Source organism: Sceloporus undulatus, chromosome 4 (genome assembly GCF_019175285.1).
Source record: "Sceloporus undulatus isolate JIND9_A2432 ecotype Alabama chromosome 4, SceUnd_v1.1, whole genome shotgun sequence".
Classification (NCBI taxonomy): domain Eukaryota; kingdom Metazoa; phylum Chordata; class Lepidosauria; order Squamata; family Phrynosomatidae; genus Sceloporus; species Sceloporus undulatus.
The window spans coordinates 148,070,415-148,092,339 of NC_056525.1; the positions used below are offsets into that span (position 1 = coordinate 148,070,415).

Genomic DNA, 21,925 nt, shown 5'->3' on the forward strand with positions numbered 1-21,925 from the left:
GAATGTATCCTTTTTTTTGAATATTTTCAAGCTGTGGATGCTTGAATCCGTGGATAAAAAAATCTGTGGATAAGGAGGGCCGACTGTAATACTTTCCCCAGTAGTTATATGTAACCCATGTGCCCATTTTTACAGGATTTCTTTTTTCTTTTTTGCCTTGTGTGTGAAATGACATGGGCTGTGTGTGACAATTGTTCATGTTCCACCCACAACCTGGCTTTTGTGCTCCATTTTAGAATGATGGTTTGAAGAAACCTGGAAGTCTGTTTCTCTGGCACAGGGAAAGCGGGAAAATGCTGCTACCTACAGCCATTCCAAATGAAAAGACTAGGCAGAGGATCAATCAGAGTTAGGAAAGTAAAAGTTTGCTGGGCACCCTGTGTTGATTTAAAGGCAACCCTAAACAACGCTTTAGCAGCCCCTCTCCTGAGCACACTTCATTCCCCTTAGTCCATTTCTTCCATTATGGCATTGCTTTACAGAAAAATAGTTCTAGAATTGCCACAGAGATAATGTGTTCAATTTCCTGTCCTCTTTTTGCACCTAGATGTGCCTCCCCTTTGCAGTTCTTATACAATCATGTTTCTCCAAAGTGCTGTTACATTTCTTAAAACTTAATTGCAGTGTTTGTTTCCTCAGAGCAAGACACTATTTTGTCCATCTCTACAGGGACTTAACAGTTTGAGTATTTTATACATCCTTGTTTCAAATATGAAACATTTACAGTGACCTATCTGTATTAAAAGTTTTTCTATTCTTACAAAGGCTTGCTTAGAATATTTTCATGAGTACAACACTGTATCTCAAGGGGTGTTAGGCAGCTGATAATTTGGGTTCTCCATAGTCCTTGCATAGCATAGTGCTAGAAAGATTGTAGCAGGTAGAAATATCATGAAAGCAAAAGTGTCAAAATAGCCTACGATTAAATCAGGACAGTCAGCTGAGATGTTAATGATAAATCATAATTAATACAACCAGTATTCACAAGCCAATTCTTCACACCGTGGATGGATTCTAATGTACAAACTATAATAAACTAAACAAACAATTTCCCTATATTACTGATGGATCCACACTGCAGAAATACAGTGGACCCTTGATACACTGGGGTTTGGTTCCAAGATCCCCCGTGGATAACAAAATCCATGTATGCTCAAGTCCCATTAAATATAATGACATAAAAAATGGAAAATCAAGGTTTGATATTTGAAATTTACTTTTTTTTGAACATTTTCAAACCTTGGATGCTTGAATCCATGTATAAAAAAATCTGTCTATAAGCAGGGCTGACTATAATGTTGTTTGACACCACTTTAACTGCCATGGTGCCATTCTACAGAATTCTGGGATTTGTAGTTTTATGAGGCCCCGACAGTCTGGCAGAGAAAGCTAAAGACATTGTAAAACTACACATTCCAGAAATACACAGGTTTATGTTGGAGCACTTAAGCTAGTATCAAACTGCATTGTTTTTATAGTATAGATGCACCCTAGGTCCAAACACAGCCTCCATAGGAATACTGTGGTCCCTGGAAATCAAATTATTTTCCAAGTGACCACATTGCAATATAAAAGTCTAATGGAGGAGCCAGGTTTTTTAAAATCCTATTTGCTGTTTAATGTTCTTGAGTGCCAACTTGGCAAGTGGAAGCAAGCTTTAAGAGACAAGAAAATCTGCAATGATAAATTCCAATAACCTGTTTTCTATAGTGCACTGTCCTTATTCACTATTGTGAGAAAGGTTCATATAGAGGTTACATCCATTACTTTAATATAGTTAAATCCAAATCCAAATAAAAAACAAAAGCCATATGAGACATCTTCAGTGTAGCCTTACAAAAAAAAATCTGTACAAAATACACAATTTGTTACTTAAAAACCATATTCAAGAAATTTGCATAATACAAAAGATGAAAAATAATCATCAGGTGATATACCAATTCTAGCAAAATATAAGTATTACAGCTGAAATACATTGTAATAAACAGAATTGAATATAAATAGAGCAGTTTTACATAATATGTGACATGCTATTAATTATATCTCTTTTCAAAACAGATAGTATCTTTTTAAAAAAAATCAAGCACATTATTAGGCTTTAGGTGCAAGAAATTCCAAGTGTGTCCATCACCATTTGAATAGCTTGCAGTGGATCAACAATTTCTTGAATGTTATCTTTCTTCAAAACCCAGGCTGGCCTTTGCCTGTAAGGTGAAGAAAATGTTATAATTATAAAAAGGGGTTTTGTTTTGTTTTTAAAGAAAAAAGAATTAAGTCAAAAAGTGAAACTTTATTATGATTTCCTACCTTGAAACCACTTTTGTTCTCAACGGGCTTACTGGGACAGAGCGCCCATTTATGTATGCAGCTGATTTCTGTCTGACAAGGTTTCTCTGGGCATCCATTCGATGTTTACGTACTGTGAGTCTGTACAGGCTCTGAAGGCGAGCGACTACTTGAGGACTGCTTCGGATCTCCTGAAAAAGCAAACCACCATTTTTGTTAAAGAAAAGGTAATTCCTTTGTTCAGTAAACTCCGAAGTTGTAACTTGTTGGAATTCTTGATATTTATTCAGACTTAATTGCATTCATATTATTTATATTCTAAGAGTTGCTGAGGGGGAGCAAGTGCCACAAAGAGGACAAGATAGTGCAGAATGCCAGTCAGGGTGAAAGAGGGGAAACAAGTGAGAGGGTTGGGAGAGTTGGGGTCTCAGTGGAGGAGTGATGAAGAGAATAGCCCCCAATTTTGGGGCAGGGGACCCAGGGGAAAAATTTGGGAGGTGCCCAGCAAGGAGGGGAACCCCGGGGGGCCTTCTTCCAAACTAGAGAGGAGCACCTTCAGGGGCAAGTGGAAGTTGAGGGGTCCCCTTCCTGGCTGGGGTATGTGTGTCTTGTGATGGACAGGTTATACCTGTCTCTTTACAGGGGCCATCCCTGAAGAATCCTAACCTGGATCTGGAAGATGTCAACAATTATAGGACTATTGTTAACATCCCCTTTCCTTGGCAATGTGTTTGAACAAGTGGTTATCATCTGGTTCCAGACAACCCTTAATTAAAATAATGATCTAGCTTGAATTTATTCAGGTATCAGGTGTAACTCTGGAATGGCAAGTATTTTGGTTGTCCTGGGATAATTTCTGCTGAGAAAGGGGTAGTTACTGACTGTGATCCTCTTGATTCTCTTTGATCTCTCACTGAACTCGATGATTTTGGCTTCATAATATTCTGCTGGGCAAGCTATCTCAACAGACTGAAGGTACTGTACTGTGGTGCTCATTCTCCTTCTTAGCCAATTACAGAATATGTTGCTAGAAGACTAACCTGCTCTGCCCCTTGAAAGCCACAGGATTCCACAGAGCAGTATTTCAGTGCTCATGCTGTTTGACAAGGAACCCATGGGAAAGATTTTCCAGAGGTACAGAGTGAGGTGGCAACAAAAGCCAATGATAACAATTCTCTCATTTCAATTAAATCTAGATGAGGCACTCAATGTTCTGAATCAGTGACTAAGTGCTTCAGTAGTCTGTAGTATTGATACAGAACTAATAAACTGAAATACCAACCACACAACACAGAGATACAGTTGGTGAATGGTTAATTTGACTGAGGGGTGAAACAAACCACCCTTTTGCACCTCTGTCCACACGGCTTCAGAGTATGGTGTTTTGGTACTGCCCGAAGCCAGCTTCCAGCCTTCCCACATGTGGGCTGGCTTGTGGGCATCTTGGGGGCATAGCAGTTACATGCAGCAAGCCCCAACATGCTAGGAAGGACTGTGGAAGAGATGCTAAAGATGGCTTTTCAGCTGGGGGTCACAGCGAATTGGGGCAGCAGCGTGCAGCTGCCACGTCCCCAATCCGGTTTTGTCAGGGGCAGCCTGTTTCGTCCTTGACTCAACTTGTGGTATTCCACATGTTCCAGAAGGGTTTGGACTCCTCACTTTATGTGAGGTGCATTTGGATCTGGCATTGACACTGGAAACATCAGCAGCCACAACAGTGCTGGAGAACATTTTATTGGGCTAGGCTTATACTAACATATATCAACTGTGTATACCAGCAATTGTAATGATAAGACTCTTGATCTGGTAATTTCAAAAAATAGGAAGATGCAAAGGGAAAGAAAGAATTGTAGCTTACTGAAGCTCTTCTTGAATCCTCCGAAAGAAGAGCAAACAGGCAGCATGTTTTGATAAAAATGCTTCCACCTTTATCGGAAATTTTGTCACCAGCTCTGTCTCTGTACATCTGAAGTAGGTCCAACAGAGTTTCCACACACCTTTCCACAGCGTAAACAGTGTCAGTTGTCCTTTCATACTTGAAGAGAAGACCACATTTCACATTTAATACTTTCTGGCATACTGACTTTGAGCAAGACTGTCCAAATTGTACTTAGTATCAGTAAATTATTTACTGTGAACATATTAATACCAATTATTTGCTCAGAATAACTGAATAAAGACAGTTCAAACATATAGCTGCGTTAGTCTGTAAAATCAGTACAGAGAGAGATCTTGTAGCACCTTTGAGACTAACTGAAAGAAAGAAATTGGCAGCATGAGCTTTTGTAGATTTCAGTCTACTTTGTGCTACAAGATCTCTCTACGTACTCAATAGAGACAAGGAATTCTAGTTGCTATTTTGTTAATAATAAGCATAAAAAGTACATAAAAAGTACATAGTCCACTTAAGACTGCTTACAATTTTAGCAACTATGTTAGTTCCCAAATACAAATGGTGATGTGCACTGACTTTTGGTTTATAGCCCGTTTCTAGATAAACCCAATCACTCAATCAAAATTAAAGCGCACTAGGTTGTATTTCATGTTAAGGTGCACACTGTTTAAATACCGTGGATGCATTTAGGTGTCTCCTAGAAAGAAAAAGTATCTATATATGTTTATAAGTAATTATATATATGTAATTACATATACAGTCATCCCCCCATATGTGCGGACTTGGAGTCCGCAGTCTTGGCTTTTGTGGGAGGGATGAGGTGCTATCGTTAAAATGGGTGTGCCTGCCCACAAGCAGCCTTGCACATGCTCCATGTGCATGTAATTATTCCATGGGTATGCCATTATTCTCAAATACAAAATTATCATGAAACAAAGTTGTTTACAAAAAAAAAACCTCCACAAAAACCTGGACATCTATAAATACCTTTGACAAATTGAGCAGGACTTGGACAGAATGTCTGATAACATCCATGCAAGGAACACTCCGATTGCAGCTCCGTATCAAAGTAAAAATAGTGGAAACGGCTTCAGTCTTTGCCATGCTTTCACAACAGACAGGAGATAGCCTAGTTACAACCTCTGGAGAAAAGAGAGGAACCATTGTGATACATTTTCCAAATGTTGATAGGTAGCCCAAGGTACATGCCTGATAGAAAGTAAAACCACCAATAAATTCTGCCAGATGATCCCTATTCACTTTTTCTATCCATATTCTCTAGAATCGTGTGAAGAGAGGATTCAGAGTGGCTCCATTCTCTCTACCATATTCCCATTCTCTGATCTTGTCACACCCCTTTGTTAGAGTTGCATGTGCTACAAGGACACCTGGCTGTACTCATGTAGGCTTCATAATCAATTCAAAGCCCAGCATTTTAAACTTTTAAGATTTAGGCTATTATGTCATTTAAATTTCTAGAGCAGCAGAAAATAAGCTTGCTACTTCTTCCATAGGGTATCTTTTCAAATATTGAAATATGGCTATCGTGTCACTTCTAAGCCTTCCCTTCCCCATGCTAAACATATTCAGCTCCCTAAGCTGCTCCTCAGAAGGCATGGTGTCTAGACCTTTTAACATTTTGGCCCTCCTATGGACATGCTCCAGCTTGTTAACATCCTTATTGAATTCTGGTGCCTAGAAGTGGATACAATATTCCAGTTGAGGTCTGACCAAAGAAGATTAGAGTGCTACTATTACTTCTCTTGATCTGGATACTGTACCCCTACTGATACAGCCTAGAATTACATTGCCTTTCTTATTCAAGTGTCAATAACTATTATTTCAAAATCTTTTTTACTTTGTCTTTTTTACTTTGACATATTTGTACATGTAACAAAGTCTGGTAATATGCATAATGATATATCACAGAATATTTTTAAAAGGAATAACTAACCCAGTTCTTTTAAAGCTGCCAGAATGTAAGAAAAGTGCTTATATTTGAGGAGGCGATCAATAGCAAGTGCAGTTCGGTTACACAGCTTTTCCTCTTCTTTACTTTTCTTATTGGCAATCACCAAGCTATCTCGCAGAGCTCTAGTTTCTGCAGTGTCTGTCCTCTTCCTCCATGAATGTCCTCTCCATAATGCCTTACAAGTAAGAAGAGAAAAGAAGACAATATCAAGAGGCACAGAAGGAGAAAGTCACAGTATTTTGCAATGCAATGGGAGTGAATGTTTGCACTTACTTCTCAAGGTCAATTCTATACAATTTTCCAACCAATTTCAGTGTAATGTTATTCACTGACAGCAGGCAGGTTGAAAGAGACTTGTTATTCATATAATATGATCTTTGGTAAGCTGAATGTAGTTCACAAGATACTACTCCCTGATTTATTGCCGAGACCTCTTTTCAAATCTTCAGTGAAATCTTAGGGTGATGGTAAAGTATCAAAAGGAAATCAGGACTAGATTAATTTCAGTACCAAACCTAAGGACCTTGATGATGAATAAGAAAGCTAAAAAGCCATGCTCACTTGCTTTACTAACACATTAAAAATACCTTGCACTATTTGTTTTGGAACTGGATATTAGAAGCCTAAATCCAATAGCAGAATAACCCCAATCTCTAGCACCATGGAACTTTCTTCCATCTGTATCTTCCCTTTAGCCCTTCCTGAGACTGAAAACCTGATCTGAAGAATTTCCTAAACCTCCAAAGCAAATTCTGGGGTTGTTCAGGGAGACTGGGGGGGGGGGGGTACTTTCTACTGGATGATATCCTCACCATATTCTTTCAAAATACAATTTATATTAACTGAAATGATTTAGACTCTGCGAAGTCAAAGGCTTTCATGGCCAGCATCCATAGGTTTTTTTTGTGGGTTTTTCAGGCTATGTGGCTGTGCCCTGGAAGAATTTATTCCTGACCTTTCACCTGCCTCTATGGTTAGCATCTTCAGAGGTTGGTGGAATGGAATTGAGTGGGGTGTATATACTGTGAGTGGGGTATAATCACAGTATCAATACCCCACTCACTACCAACCTCTGAAGATGCCAATCACAAATGCAGGCAAAATATCAGGAATAAATTCTTCCAGAACAAAAAAAACCCACAAAAATGATTTAGACTCTTCTTTTTAGTATATAAATTAGCGTTTCAAATATAAAGTATTCGCATATGAAGCATTTTCAATGAGAAGATAATTAGGAAGAGATAGCATGGCAAACTTGTAAGATACAGGATTTCAGAGAAAACTATCACACCTTCATTATGGTAGCACTTTAGTAGCAACTAGAGACTGAAAGACTATATTCATTCCTAGGTCAAAAAATGAGTTTCCTGACAGCAAAAATCAAATGAGAATTTTGTTCAATTTTATCCCAAAGTGTTGCAGAGGAACTGTTCTGTAAAGAATTTGTTTTGGGGTTTTATTTTGGGGGGGGGGGAGTTTTTTCCCCCCTGTGGATAATTATTCCTCCATAAGATTTACAATATTAATTCTCTTAAATTTGTTTGATTTAGAAGAAAAACTGAAAGAAAAGTTATTATGTTATATGATTACAGCACCAAGGATGGGCTGTGCATAATACCGGAAAAAGAAGACAAGACCAATTTGTTAGTTTATCTGATACTGCCAAATCCAATAATTTCTGAACCCATTCTTTGGGATTCCTAAATGTCAAACAATGGATGTAGAAATTATTGGACTTTGCAGCATCAGATAAACTATCAAACGGAGGCTGTTGTACCTCAGTCAGTAATGCTAGGAAAGGTAGAGGGAAGTAGAAAGAGAGGAAGGTCCACAAGTGAGATTGATAGACTCAATTAAGGAGGCCACAACTAAGAATTTACAGGACCTAAGAAGATCAGTGGAGGACAGGTGGACTTGGAGATCTTTCATCCACATGGTTGCCATGTGTCAGATTCGACCCAAGGGGAGTTAACAAGAAAATGTATACACACACACACACACACAAGGATAAAAGTTAGAAAGGAGTAATATTAGATTTGAATTCAAAATATGCAGTTAGTGATGTGCATTAAGTGAAGGAGGTGAGGGATGGGGGATATTTGTGTGTTGTTTTGGTCATTATGGAAACTTGTTTTGTTATGTGTGTTATATTATTGTTTTCTTTCTTTTTTCTTCTTTTATGTTATAATTCTTCTTTTATATTGTAATTAAACTTTAACAAAAATTACTCCTAAAAAAGAATGCTCCAATGTTAGAATACTGTAGAGTAATATTCATTTTTTTCTGCACAATGGGAAGAAAACTACTGTAATAATTTGTTCTGGCGTGTGAAGATAAAGTAGTCAATAATTTACATCCCTACTCCCCATCTGCTTTTAACCTCAGTATTCTTAATAAACATATAAAAAAACCCAGAACTCTTAAATACCTGCATTTTTATTACACTTCTCTTCATTCTGTGAAACCTTTGACGTTCAAGGAAGCCCCGGACCGCAGCTTGCAGAATGATGATACTCCTCAGAGTTTGTAGATAAGCTGCTCTCTCATGTTTCATAGCTAAGTAAGATCGATAATGCTGTTGTATTAAAAGTGCAGCTTCCCAGTATTTCTGGTACAGTTCTCTATGATATACTCTGTAATGCTGATCCTGTAATACAAGAGCTTCAGTAGAATGCTGAGTGGACTTTCTATACTCATTTTGTGCATCCATACCCAAAGACTGAATCATTGCAGCATGCATTTCCTTTGCCTTTTTGCGTCCTACTGTTCCACGGTAAGCAGACTGAATAGTTATCACAGCCCAGCGTATCCGCCTGTAGTGTCTGTATTGCATGTGCATGCGATAAAAAGACTGGATGACCGTTGCTGAGATGTGCATGGCTTTGAGTTCTTGCCGTGTTTGTATACCTCTGTAAGTGGCCTGAAGCACTACTGCAGATCTCCGAATAGCAAGGTATGCATTTTTCTGATGTTTTCCTTTTAGGTAAGATCGGTAGTAATTCTGTATGGTGACAGCTGCATTTCTCAGCCTCTGGTATGAGCGCCTAGTTCTATGCATTCTGAACGAAGCCTGAATCATCCTTGCTGCTAAATGCATGTGCTCAACTTCCTTCCTTACTCTAAAACCTCTGTAGAAAGACTGGATACAAACTGCTGCACAAAAAGAACTGTATTCCCAAGCCTGTTTTCTTGCCAAAATAGATGCCCTGTACTTTCTCTGAAGGAGTATGGTAGTTGTTTTTACAATCATGTACCTTCTACGTTCTCTCTGCATTTTAAAACTCCGCTGAAGTACAATAGCAGCTTGGTGCCTTTTTTGATACTGTCTTGCCTTCATCCTGCGAAAAGCCTTTTGAATGCAAATGGTGGCTCTCTTAACACAGATATATTGGTGGACTGCAATTTTTTGGAGTTTATTGGCTCTGAACCTTACCTGAATAACTTTGGCTGCCCATTGCAGTTTAATATAGTAACACTGTTGCCTATACTTTCTGTAGTTACTCTGTATGACCATGGCAGCATCATGCCATTTCTTCAAGAGAAGTCGTGTTTTCATTCCTCTGTAGGCAGCCTGAAGAAGTAAAACAGACTGATGCTGTTTTAAGTACAGTTCTCTCAAATGCTTAGTCTTCCGATATGTTCTATAATGCCGTTGTATTGTAACAGAAGCAAGCTTCACAGCCTGATATTGAATGTAAGCTATGTGCATTCTAAAGGCTGCCTGGATAACTGTAGCAGCCGCATTCCGTCGTTTCACTGATTTCCTGGCAATTTGGCCTCGGAAGACAGATTGTATTATGATGGCAGCATTACAGAGACAGAGATACTGTTCACGTTGCTGTTTAGACAGCACTATGCCTCTGTACTTCCTCTGAATTGTCACAGCAGCAGCTTTAAGAGAAAGGAAACTCCGTCTCTGAATAAAAGTTCTAAATCTCCTTTGAATGATAGTAGCAGCTGTATGCATCCTTTTCAAATGAAGCCTTACTTTCATGCCTCGAAATCCAGACTGAATTTGAAGAATAGATTTTTTTACCTGCATGTATTTTTGCATCTGAGTATTTCGATCTTTGCAACCACGATACCATTGCTGAATCAGTTTTACTGCTGCAATCAACTGTAGGAAAGCTTTTCGCTGTCTGTGCATTCGATAAAATGACTGAAGAGAAGTAACAGAGTGGCGTAGAGTTTTTAGCTCTTGCCTAACTTTCATGCCTCTGTACGCAGACTGTAATATGATGCAGGACTTCCTTAACGCCTGATACTTTTTCTGTTCCCTTCTTCCTCGGCAAAAAGCTCTGTATCTTCTCTGAATTACAGTAGCTGACAGTTTCATTGCTGCATATTTAACATTGCATTGATGCATCCTAAACATAGCTTGAATACGAACAGCTGCTTTATGCCTGCATTTAAGCTTTTGCCTTACTCTTACACTTCTATAAATTGCTTGCATTTTAATAGTTGCTTCCTTTAAAGCAAGGTATTCCTCTCTTTTCTTGCGAGCTAGAATAACACCCTGGTACCATCTCTGAATTACGACAGCAGCTCCTCGGAAACGTTTAAAGTTTGTTTGACTGACATGCATTCTGTAGTAGCATTGGATAATCACTGCTGCCTGGTGTTGTTTTTGCATTTGCCTCCTCACAAGACTCCCTCTCCAAGCTGCTTGGATCAGTATGATGTTGTTGCAAAGCACAATGTATTCCTGTTGTTTTCTGCTTGACATTCTGGCCCGGTAATGTTGTTGTAGAGTTAGAACAGCATTTTTCACCATTCTAAATCTTTTCAGGGCGCTGTACCTCCTAAATGCAGACTGTATAATAACTGCAGCAGTATGCTGCTCTTTAAACCGTTTTCTTATTTGCCAGCCACGCACAGCTGCTTGCAATGAAATCACAGATGCTTTAGTCTTCAAAAACTGTTTTCTGGTTGTGGAAGCCCTGTACCATTTCTGAATCACACAGGAAGCTTGAATCAAGGTTTGATATTTTACTCTAGCAGTGTGAGCCCTGAATGCAGCCTGAATCTTAACAGCAGCCATATTTTGGTACCTAAGCATTTTGCGTAGTTTATAACCTCTATAAGCTGCTTGCAAACACACAACTGCCTTTTTCACTTCTAAGAATTTCAGCCTCAGAGAGGTTTTCTTTCTGTAAGCACGGTAGCATCTCTGAATGACAGCAGCAGCTCCAGACATCCTTAGGAAGAGTTTTCTTTGTTTCTTCATTTTGTACCAAGCCTGAAGTACGACAGCAGCTTTATGCTGTTTCTGAATCACAAAGGGGATGGAAGAGAGAGGAAAACTGTTAGAATTAGTTATTCCAATTCATGTCTAATACAAGAAAACCATAAGAATTCAAGATTCAGTAAAGTACAGCTGTCACTACTAGAATGATCTAGAATTCAAGAAACCTATTTTTAAAAAATAAGGGGAGTTAAAAACTCTAAGCTACTGTAACTACTGTAAATATCAGTTCAAACATTTTAGTCAGAAATTTACCCCCAAAATCTGAGTTGACATATCCATAAGTCAATTTAAGTACTGTACTTTAACCATTCTCTGGTGAAAGGCAAAAGTGTATTCTGTCCTGGAAGCACCGAACCCCCTCTACTCTCTCATCCATCCAGCCTTTAGTGTGAGCACAAACAGCTATGTCTGCTGAATTTTTTAAAGTTCCTTGGCATTTTTTCCTTTGCTTCATCCTTTAGATTCTTTGTTACATGTCCCTGTTTTACCTTTGACTTATCCATGGGTCATATCAAAATCCATAATTTTGGCTCCAAAACCTATCTTCAACTTACACATTCAGTCAACTTACAGTAGAGATATATGGTAATTTAAAAAGATCTTTCAGAACAGCAATGCCTTAGCTCTCCGTAATCTCAGATGGTTGAGAAATTCACATTTTGACAGAGCAATTTCATATGAAGCCAATCATACCTGGAGGACTATATGAAATGCTTTTTCAGTTTCTTCCTGTTTTGACTTTTTTAATTTCTGAAGTTCCATCTGAGCCAAATATCTTCTCCAGTATTTCTGAAGTACAACTGTTGCATTTAATTTTTGCTGCTTCATCTGGAAAGAAAAAATATTTGACATGAGACTAAATGAACACATACAACCCTGTCATTTTCTCTAGATTCAATTTCTATTGATAACTATCAGCAAAATGCAAAGCAGCTGAAAGGAATACCTGAGCAACTTTTATTTTTTGTCTGTATTTCCTCCAAGTAGTCTGAATTAGCCGAGCTGCTCGAATCTCCTTAGAAAGTTCTAGAAGTCTTGCACACAGAAATGACAAATAAATGATGACTACCTAAAAAAGAAAACACAAATAGAACAAATTTAATACACTGACTGAACAAAGCAATTACAAACTTTATTAATATGACTGATTACCTTTTCATCAGGGATTGTATTAGACATGTCTGAATAGTGAATCATTTCTGGAATACCACCAAGATGAGAAACTGCAGCATCAATCAACTGGAAGTTCTTTTTCTCATTGTCAAGCAGCTCTTTATAAAGTGGTGAAGTAGTAATAGCTTTATAAGAATGAATGAAAAAAAACCTGTAAATCTGATACAATGGTATCAAGTATCTTCTACTTGCCTTTAAGCATTATTTAATGAACTCACTTTGATCAAAACTTCCATTCAGTAGATTTAAAGAAGCATCAGACTCCGAGGAGGAATTCAGTGCAATTGTACCATTTTTGGTGCATTCCACTGTTTGAGTAGTGCGTTGACATATAGATTCAAAAGCCACATAGCACGGATGATAATGATGAATCAGGTAACATAGCACTCTTCCATCTGAGAAGGATACTGTGAAGTTTTCTACCTAAATTTTTTAAAATGCATAAATTAGAACTATGGAAACACCTGCTGCCAGTGTCTACATTAACTATGTTGGGGGAGGGGGGGGGGAGGGAGACTGGCTCATAGGGTGATGAGGGTAGTTAATGCTTCCTTACAAGACAGAGTTCCAACCTGCCTAAGGGATAAAAAGGATATATCTTCTATAATAGATAAGTATCAGCCAGCCATTTGACCAATTAGTTTACTATGTTTTCTACAGTGGCTGACAAAAAATCTAACTAGTGAAGATAGTAAGGATTCTGTTATGTAACCTGACAGCAAAACAGTCCCAACAGATCAATAAGAACAAGCCAGTCTAACAGTAGTACAGTGCATATTAGATCTTCTTGGACCATGGCTAGTATATTTCAAACCCTCTCATGTTTACTCATATTCTGCCATACCTTACTTTATTGAAATCCATTTTTAAAAACATACAAAAGGCAGACAGAAAAAAGCCACACAGGCAAGACATAACTCTCTCACATAACTTTAGCATCACTAAAAAAGGAAAACGGGCATAACTGTGGTAAGCAAAGCCGTTCCAGACTCATAACCCAAACTACTGTTTTACATACTTCTTTGGCTTTCACTTCCTAGAAAAGTAACGTACATTCTAAAATGGTCCAAAATCCTTAACTTTTTGAACACTGACATGACAAGGCAGCAGTAGAGGTGGTAGCAAGTCCCAGCCACACATTCTTTGAGTGGAATGATGGGAGATGGTGCGAGTTCACAGCCAAACTTTTCACAAGCTGCTGCTCCATGGCCAACTACCCCAGCCAAAGTGAGGTCTAGAGTAGGATGTGGTAGTGGTGGCTACTGGTGACTGTTTCCCCAAGCCTTGGCCTGGAGGACAGCCTCATGTCAAAAAGCCACCATCCCTCTCCAGTCTCTCTCCTTCCACTGTTGGGTCCCAGCTGCCAGTGCCTTTTCTACTTATTTTCTGTAGATGAGAAGCCAGTAATCACAGCCAATTCTAGCAGTGGATGGGCTGCTCTCTCTCTCCTCCTGGGCTGTTTTCTGTTCCTGCAGCACCTTGAACCAGTGCCCAGGGCATGGGAGATGAATGCCAACATAAAGGGGCTGCATCCAATTGTGGGAGGACTTGACTTGCAACTTCAGATCTTTGCCCCAGCTCTTTCTGCTGCCACGGATGAAGCAGCAAATCATCACGCCAGCAGTCAAGGAAGAGGAGGAGGTGGCTGTCACCAGGGACTTGGTAGTACAATTGCCACTGCCTTTTCAATGTTGTGGCTACCCCTGTGCACTAGTCTGCCTCGGACGCAATGGCAGCTACAAGCTTCTGCTTGAAGAAGATGGGCACCTCCTGCTCTGGACAATCACCCTCATTTTACCATCAGGGAGCCAGAAGCAGCAGTGGCAACTTGGTTGGGCAATGGTTGTGGGGTGCTCCCCAGAGCCACTGTATTCCAAATTCAGAAATACCTGTATTCCAAAATCCCACAGATTCCAAACTCCAAAACCCTTCTGCTCCCAATGATTTCAATATGGGAGACTTAGACTATAATAATTTGTAAAAGGTTCGAATATGTATTTTGTTCTGGCTCGCCACTAATTCAGTCCACGAATTAGTGAACTGGAACTTTGGGCTATCACAGTTTTTCATCTCAAATCAGTTTTTCAAACACAGAAGAAAAGAGCACAGCTGCATTATATTGTTGAAATGGCAAATACTTTACCGTGACATTGTAAAAATGACAGACAGCATTCACCCAGTCCATCAGCAATTTTACATTTTCACTGTAGTTTTCAGATGAATAAAAGCTATTGCTTTCTTTTCTTGCATGACTATAAGCAAAAGATTGCAAAGCTGTTTTCATTTTTGAGATATGCAAGTTCTTTAAGAACTCAATTTCCTCTTTTACTTGATCCTTATCAAGGGAAATATCCACCTAAGGAAGAACACAAATATATATTTAAAACAACTTACTTTACCTTTAAAGATCAATAAGCAAACTCAGAAATTTGCAGAAATCAGTAAAAAATACATTTAAATATGTACATCTTACATTGTTTGACAATGTTCAAATTAGATTACTTTCAAAAACATGCTCAGCAAGTGGCCCAAAGTTCAGATCAATACTTTCAAGGCAACATGGAGATTTTTCAAGATTTGAATACAGCCACACATCCCTACTAGAGCACACTCACTGAATCAAAAGGGCCTATATAAATATTGACTTATCAACTTTGTATAATTTCAGTGGGTCTACTCTAGGCAGGACTAACAATTGATAAAGTGATATCAAATTGCTACAAATTGGGTAGTGGTGAAACACCCTAGGAATTTAGAGTTCTGCGATAACTTGGTAATAATAATTTAACAAAATGGGATTTTATTCACTTGTACAACCAAAACAGAAAGGCCAATAAGACATCTTTGGATTATTTTGTCTTACTATATTTTGTTTTATGATAACTTAAAATCTTAATTTTTTACCAGCAGATGCCAGATCAAACTGGATATTCATTTGAAATTAAAACAATTTATTCATAAATATATATGTGTATTTTAAAGGTGGAGACCCTTGTTATCTTTTCTAGAGAAACATGTTCTGTATGTTGCATTCCACAGTAGTTAATTATAACTGTATAGTTGTTGCCTCTCAGTTACATGGCATATAGACTTCCATACACCAAGATGAAGCAGGATTATATCTACTGTACTGGCCCTGCCATATTTATTGAGTGCATTGTTAACATTTCAATTAACGGGCATGGTCCAGTTCCTTACCAAACACTGGATACATGCACTGAATGGTTCCTGCAAATGTTCCCACAGTAGTACAATGGGCCCTCCACATCTGTGGGTTTCCCTTTCAGTTTTGCTTAATTGTGTGCTTGTGCACTAGTAGCTGCTTAATTAGGTCAGCCTCCTCGGACTCTCTTCTTCAATTGGAGGGCCAATTGTATTTATTCCATACACAGACCTATTCCTGATGGTTCTTGGGGAGTTTCATGCTGTATTGACAGGTAATTCTACTAAGGTCTGGTTGACTTCTAGGATAGAGAAATGATCAGATAATGGATTTGATCATTATAAGTGTCCACTAACACAAAGCAGAGCCGAGTAACCTCCCTGCTTTACATAGAAGTTGTAGCAATGAAATTTGTGAGATGGAGATTAAAGTGTAAATGGTGGAACCCTTAGAAGTCCTACCTGGCATGGGTTAGAGCCCACTGGGAAGCCTATGCTGTGATGGTGGTGACAACAAAGAAATCATACTTCTCTGCCACCACTTTGTCTACACAATGTTGCTGAATGGAGTTGTCTTGAGTGAGCCTTCCAGTCTCTGTTACACGAAAACAGAACACAGCCCACAGTGAAGAATTTGCAAGCAAAATTGACTGGATCTGTTCTGATTTGGATGGTGGAATTAATAGGTCCAGTGGAGGTGACCGTGGCTCTTGCCTGTTGTGTGGTTTTGGATAGATTTCAGTTTGTGCAGCCTGAAGATATGAACAGGATCCTTGGGGAGGTGAGAGCCACCACACATGCTTCAGAACTAAGTACATAAAGGGAATAGTGAATGCCTCATTGCAGTAGGGCAAAGTTCCATCCTGCCTTTAAAAAGCTATTTTAATATGACAGCTTAATTGGTTGTTTTAACTTTTTTATCATTGGACTTTTAGCTCTATCATCAGATTAAGAATCAGGTTTTCAGCTCTAGGTTTTAACCAAGTAGCAAGGTTAATTTGGTCTAATGACAGGACAAAATATATGATATAAATATAATAATATAATACATAAAATGTTTTTATCATCACCCTGAAAAGTATGAATTTTTGAAGAGGACAATATAGGTATTATAACCAGCTGAACACATACAAAATACCCTCAGTGTAGTTGTAGAAATTAGTGTCCCAATATTTTTATGCAATACCTGAAAAGCAAATACTATTTTCCACAGTAAAGCAAATGTTTTCTCCCTATGTCGATCCACAATATCCTTGGCATCAATTTTTGCACCTATAAATCAAACAAACTGGTTACTCATTAGTAGTAGCTCACATTTTAGAAAATTTTGTCTTGATACTAATTTCCAGTTCTTACCATATTCATCTTTCAAATCAATCCCATGATCTTTCAATACCTGAAGAACAATGTTGACATTATGCATCTTCTGAAGTCTGCTTATTGCAGGAATTCTTAATTTTTTAGAAAGGCTCCAGTCTGATGAGAGAAGTTCCAATGCTCTCCTAAAAATACAGAAGACTCAGTTTTAAAAGTAACCAATTTCTTCAAGTGAAATCCTTAAATAACAAAATTACAGTAAGTGAAAACTTACACAAGACGAATGCCACACTGCAAATCTGTGGCAAGATTTGTTACAGCAAAGTCGAATTCATCTAGTGGAGTTTGTACATGGTTAACTGGCAATCCCAGAAATCCCAGGTGACGAGAAAGATCACCTTCTCCGCTTAGAAAGTCTCTGGAAAATGCGAGCAATATCTCTTTGCTAGACTACAGAAAAAGAAAGGAATCATTACACAAATGCAGAGCACAGTGGCAATCATATGTACCCAACAAGATTTTTTTTTCTGAGCAAACATGCCAAGTATTTGGCTGTAAAGCAGATAAAATTTCCTTTCACCTTTTAACTCAGTCATAGACATAGGTAACAACCATTAATAAGACATCTTATTACCAATAATATCTCAAATTTAACTGTACAGCTTATGAAAACAGACTGCCAAATGCTTATTCTTCAACAACAATAATCAGCACACAAAAATCAATTAGCTTTGTCATCACTACTTAAAATTCTTCTCCTACTAAAGAAAAAAAATATTGTCCCAGGAAATCAATGTATCTTAAAACTGAATATGTACTGTTTTCCCTTGTGACTTCCAAATATACTATGAAGATTCTCCTGGCATCTTAAAATCTAATATGTTTTATTCAATGTAAGCTTTCATGAATTGTAGCACACTCCATCAGATGCTTGCACACATTCAGTGAAATGGGTTCCAGTCCTCTGAAGCTTAGGTTAAATAATAGAAATGCCACAAAATGTTTTTAAAGAACAGATTGCTTAGCTAGTCCCTCAATCAAGGCTAATTATGTACAAATGTAACATAAATGAGATTTAAATGAAAATACCTTGAATTCTGCATTTTTGCAGAAGAGGCAAGGGTCATGATCAATAATCCGAGACAATTTGGCATGATCGAGAAAGCAAACAAGTAGCAGAATCTTTTTCAGTGTAAATTTGGACAGTGCTTCTTCATGACCTATTAGAATTGATACAATATTAGCTTTCACACAAAAATACACCCTATAATAATAAATCAGATTATAGGAGAGCAAATAAAAATTACCGTCTCGATAAAGATGAGGCACTGTTGGGTGTCTGTATTCAGCTGCGATATCAGGATTCCATAATAAACGGTTGAGTATAAACACTGCTAAACCCATTACATCACTGTTACTTTCCAAAGCAATCAGTTCACCATAAACGGTCTATTAATGTGGGAATAACAGAAACAATTTTTAAAAAATAAATAAAGCCCCTACAACAATACACTTAAGATCTTCAGGAGACATACTGAAAACTAACAGCAATACAGGTATACCTCAGTTAACAAAGACAAGTTGTTCCTGAGCTTTACTTCTCTAACAGAACATTTGGTTCCAGAGGCAGATATAACATGGAAAGAATAAGGATAGATTCCTACATTGCATAAAAAGAGCAGTTCAACCTGTTTAAGCAAACTTTCTAATCAGAACTGAAAATGTGCACAAGTGAAATGAAACAATCAGGTCAAGAAAGTCTTTTCTTTTGTAATAATCTCTGTATTGTAAATATCTGAAGAACAGGTTTATTTTATGTTGTTAGATGATAAAAATATAGATTAAAAAGGAGAACAATACTTTGGGGGATAGAATCATAGAAGATAATCATGTACTGTATTAGTATATTCTACTTTACATTTGTTTTCCCGATCAAACAATTTGCTAATCCAAGGATGGACCAAGCTTGTGTTCTGCTGCTCCAGAGATAATGGATTCAAATTACAGGAAACAAGATTCCACCTAAACATTAGGAACAACCAACTGTAAGAGACAGCTCCACTGGAGTCCAGTGGAGATGTCTTCTTTGGAGCTCTTTAAACACAGGCTGGATGGCCGAGTGTCGGAGGTGCTTTCATTTTGTTGTCCTGCATGGCAGGGGTTTGGACTAGATGGTTCTTTGGGTTTCCTCCAACTCTGTGATTCTAATACATAATAATATGGGACAGAAATTGCCCTACAAGATTACAATTCCTATTATTTGATGCTTCTTTTAGGGTGTGAGGTGGTTTTGCAATCCATACCCATTCAATATATAATTTCTTAACATGGTTATATATGCATAAACCAATTTTATGCACACCTACACCCATCATGAAATGGGTAACTGTTATGAAGCTATTGGATTGGACAGTAAGGCACTAATCTGATGGTAAACTAACCAAAGGGTAAAACCTTTTAAAAAGCGATTAGACTAAACTTAAAAACGTAAGATATATGTTGTTTTATATCAGTAAACCTGAACAGGCAAACAGAATTTGTTTCACACTTGAAAAGTGACATGATTTCTATTAAATTAATTTCAAAATAGTAACAATCAAATCCATATTGAAGTCATTAATACAACTCTTAACGTCCATTAGCACACAATTTTTATCTGATGTTTTAAGGCAAAACTTAGTAAAAATGTGGAAGTAGGGAATAATATGATAGATGTAAGCAGATGGAGACAATTCATGATGGAAGTCATATAAGGTAAGTTTAGTCAGTAGTAGCTGAGGCCTTTATTTTTAAGTGTGAATGTAGATGAATCTCTACAGCCAGAAAACACAGAATGGTGCAGTATAACCCATTGATAACCATCATCCTGTTTTACATTCTATATTAGCAAGTCTTAGGATCAGGTTTTTCATTTCATTTTATTACATCTAGTTGGATCAAATACCATTTTTAGTCACATACATCATTAACTCAAAATCCACAAAACAGTGACCTCTTTTTTGGAATAACTAAAAAGCACCAAATACTTAATGTATGTTTTTGTAGTTTCACTGGCTTCTTCATCAGGCAAGAATGTTAAAAATTGTACAGAAGAAAAAACCAAGTTAGAATCACAGACCAACATTCTGGCTCATGGTACTTCTATTGCCAAATAAGATGGTCAGGATGGATATCAATGTAAGCAAAGGCCACTCCCTTTCTTGGCCATTTGGACAAAAGGCAGTAAAAAAGACAGGCAATAAAAGGGAATGGTCTTTGGTTCCACTGATTATTGCTGCATGGGTAACATCATTACCACAAATATGTTTCCATTCTCAGCAAAATTCTGCAAAAAAGTGTGATGCTTGAAAAACATTTTAAACATTAGAAAAGTACACTTACTTCTAGGCCTATGCGAAGCCATAGTGGGTTGTAGCATAAAAGCCAGTTGAGGATTTTCTGTCGCTCTCCTAACACAGGAGCAAGAGCATGAAAAATAGATAGTACGTAGGGTTACACTATGTCCATGATAAAAATAATGGACATAAATACACCTGTCCATTTAATTATTTAGAGAGAGAGAACACATACACCTTCCCTCTTTATTATATACACAATTTAACACTGCAGCTCATTTTTTTTTCTAAAAAGAAGTAACAAAATCTAAAATAGTGTAACATTCTCACCAATATCTTTCCACAGATGTCTGTCCTTTCGAACAAGCAAGCGTTTTGTTTCAATTTCTATCTCCAGCTTTCTTATTGCTTTAACCTTCTCCTCACAGGTAAACAAACGGCAAGCCGATCTACGAAGTTTGTTTAACTTGCACCTAGCAGTATAAGCTCTTAAGGATGCTTCCTCTTTCGTTGGTGCTTTAGGAACACTAGATTTATGATGGCATTCTATTCCCATGTTAAGGGTTGCTGCATTGACTGGTGAAGAAAAAACAATAGCTTGTGCTTAAATATTGCATTTCATCCTCTTAGAACATGTATATTTGTTTCACTGTCTTGAGTTATCTGGAACAATGTTCTTTGCTAATATCTTTCTGTGGAAACACTTTTGTTTGGTTAGGGAAGCTATATGACTGGTTTATCCAACCTGGTGGCAAAAGACTCGATGGACCCTTGATCCACTGCCATCCGTGAAGCCATTGGAATAGTAATAATAGTAATAATAATTACAACAACAAAACAGTAATAACGTAATGTTGGAATATTTAATAGGGTAATTTAAAAGGTAGTCAAAGGCATTTGTTATAAAATATTCATATCCTACTCTGTATCATAAAGATCCCATGCTAACATAGAAACAAAAATGCATTTAAGACACTGTAAAACATATAAAGTAATGTAAACCAAATAAACCAAAGGCTTTGGTTAAGAGCCATGTGTACATTTGGCACAGACATGAAGTCTACACTAGCATCAATTGGGCCCCCAAATTTGGGACTATCCAAAACTGAAGTTAGAATTCAAAGACATAGCCATATTAGTCTTTCTACAATTGGAGTGTTAAAGTAAAAAAAGTCTCTCCTCCATCTCCACATTATGTATTGCTACCATTGGTGGGACGCAGAGGGCATTCGAAGACTGAGTGCCCTCCCTCCATAACTGTCATCTTTCGGCCGTTGAGGGAGAGAGCAGGCCGGCCCATATGAATGTGGAATAAATATACACACATAAACAATATATATTATATATATATATATATATATATATAGTTATGTCAGTTGGGGGGGGGCACAAACACAAGTCCCAAGGGTAAAATTGAGAACTTTGTTATATCATGCTTTATTGAATATTTGTTTGCTTACATTTGTCCTTGACTATAGTGAACGCCATTAAAAAAACACCAGGTATAAAGTATACTTTACTTTGTCTGTTCCAAAATT

At 37.7% G+C, this 21,925-nt stretch overlaps 1 protein-coding gene across 2 annotated transcripts in view; it reads right to left on the bottom strand.

Annotated features, from left to right (window-relative positions):
- Positions 1–2,072: 2,072 nt before the first annotated feature.
- Positions 2,073–21,925, bottom strand: part of ASPM (assembly factor for spindle microtubules) — a 32,689-nt gene continuing 12,836 nt past the window's right edge. For both annotated transcript variants that reach the window (XM_042465117.1, XM_042465116.1), the window contains 18 exons: positions 20,718–20,963; positions 20,434–20,501; positions 18,360–18,501; positions 18,142–18,272; positions 17,327–17,502; positions 17,092–17,237; positions 16,922–17,007; positions 14,717–14,929; positions 12,792–12,996; positions 12,553–12,698; positions 12,347–12,469; positions 12,094–12,228; positions 8,581–11,421; positions 6,135–6,327; positions 5,168–5,322; positions 4,145–4,321; positions 2,308–2,477; positions 2,073–2,204 (listed from right to left, as the gene is read on the bottom strand). In XM_042465117.1, coding sequence (XP_042321051.1) covers positions 2,099–2,204; positions 2,308–2,477; positions 4,145–4,321; positions 5,168–5,322; positions 6,135–6,327; positions 8,581–11,421; positions 12,094–12,228; positions 12,347–12,469; positions 12,553–12,698; positions 12,792–12,996; positions 14,717–14,929; positions 16,922–17,007; positions 17,092–17,237; positions 17,327–17,502; positions 18,142–18,272; positions 18,360–18,501; positions 20,434–20,501; positions 20,718–20,963 — 5,459 coding nt within the window. In that variant the 3' untranslated portion in view covers positions 2,073–2,098. The remainder of the gene's footprint in view (positions 2,205–2,307; positions 2,478–4,144; positions 4,322–5,167; positions 5,323–6,134; positions 6,328–8,580; positions 11,422–12,093; positions 12,229–12,346; positions 12,470–12,552; positions 12,699–12,791; positions 12,997–14,716; positions 14,930–16,921; positions 17,008–17,091; positions 17,238–17,326; positions 17,503–18,141; positions 18,273–18,359; positions 18,502–20,433; positions 20,502–20,717; positions 20,964–21,925) is intronic.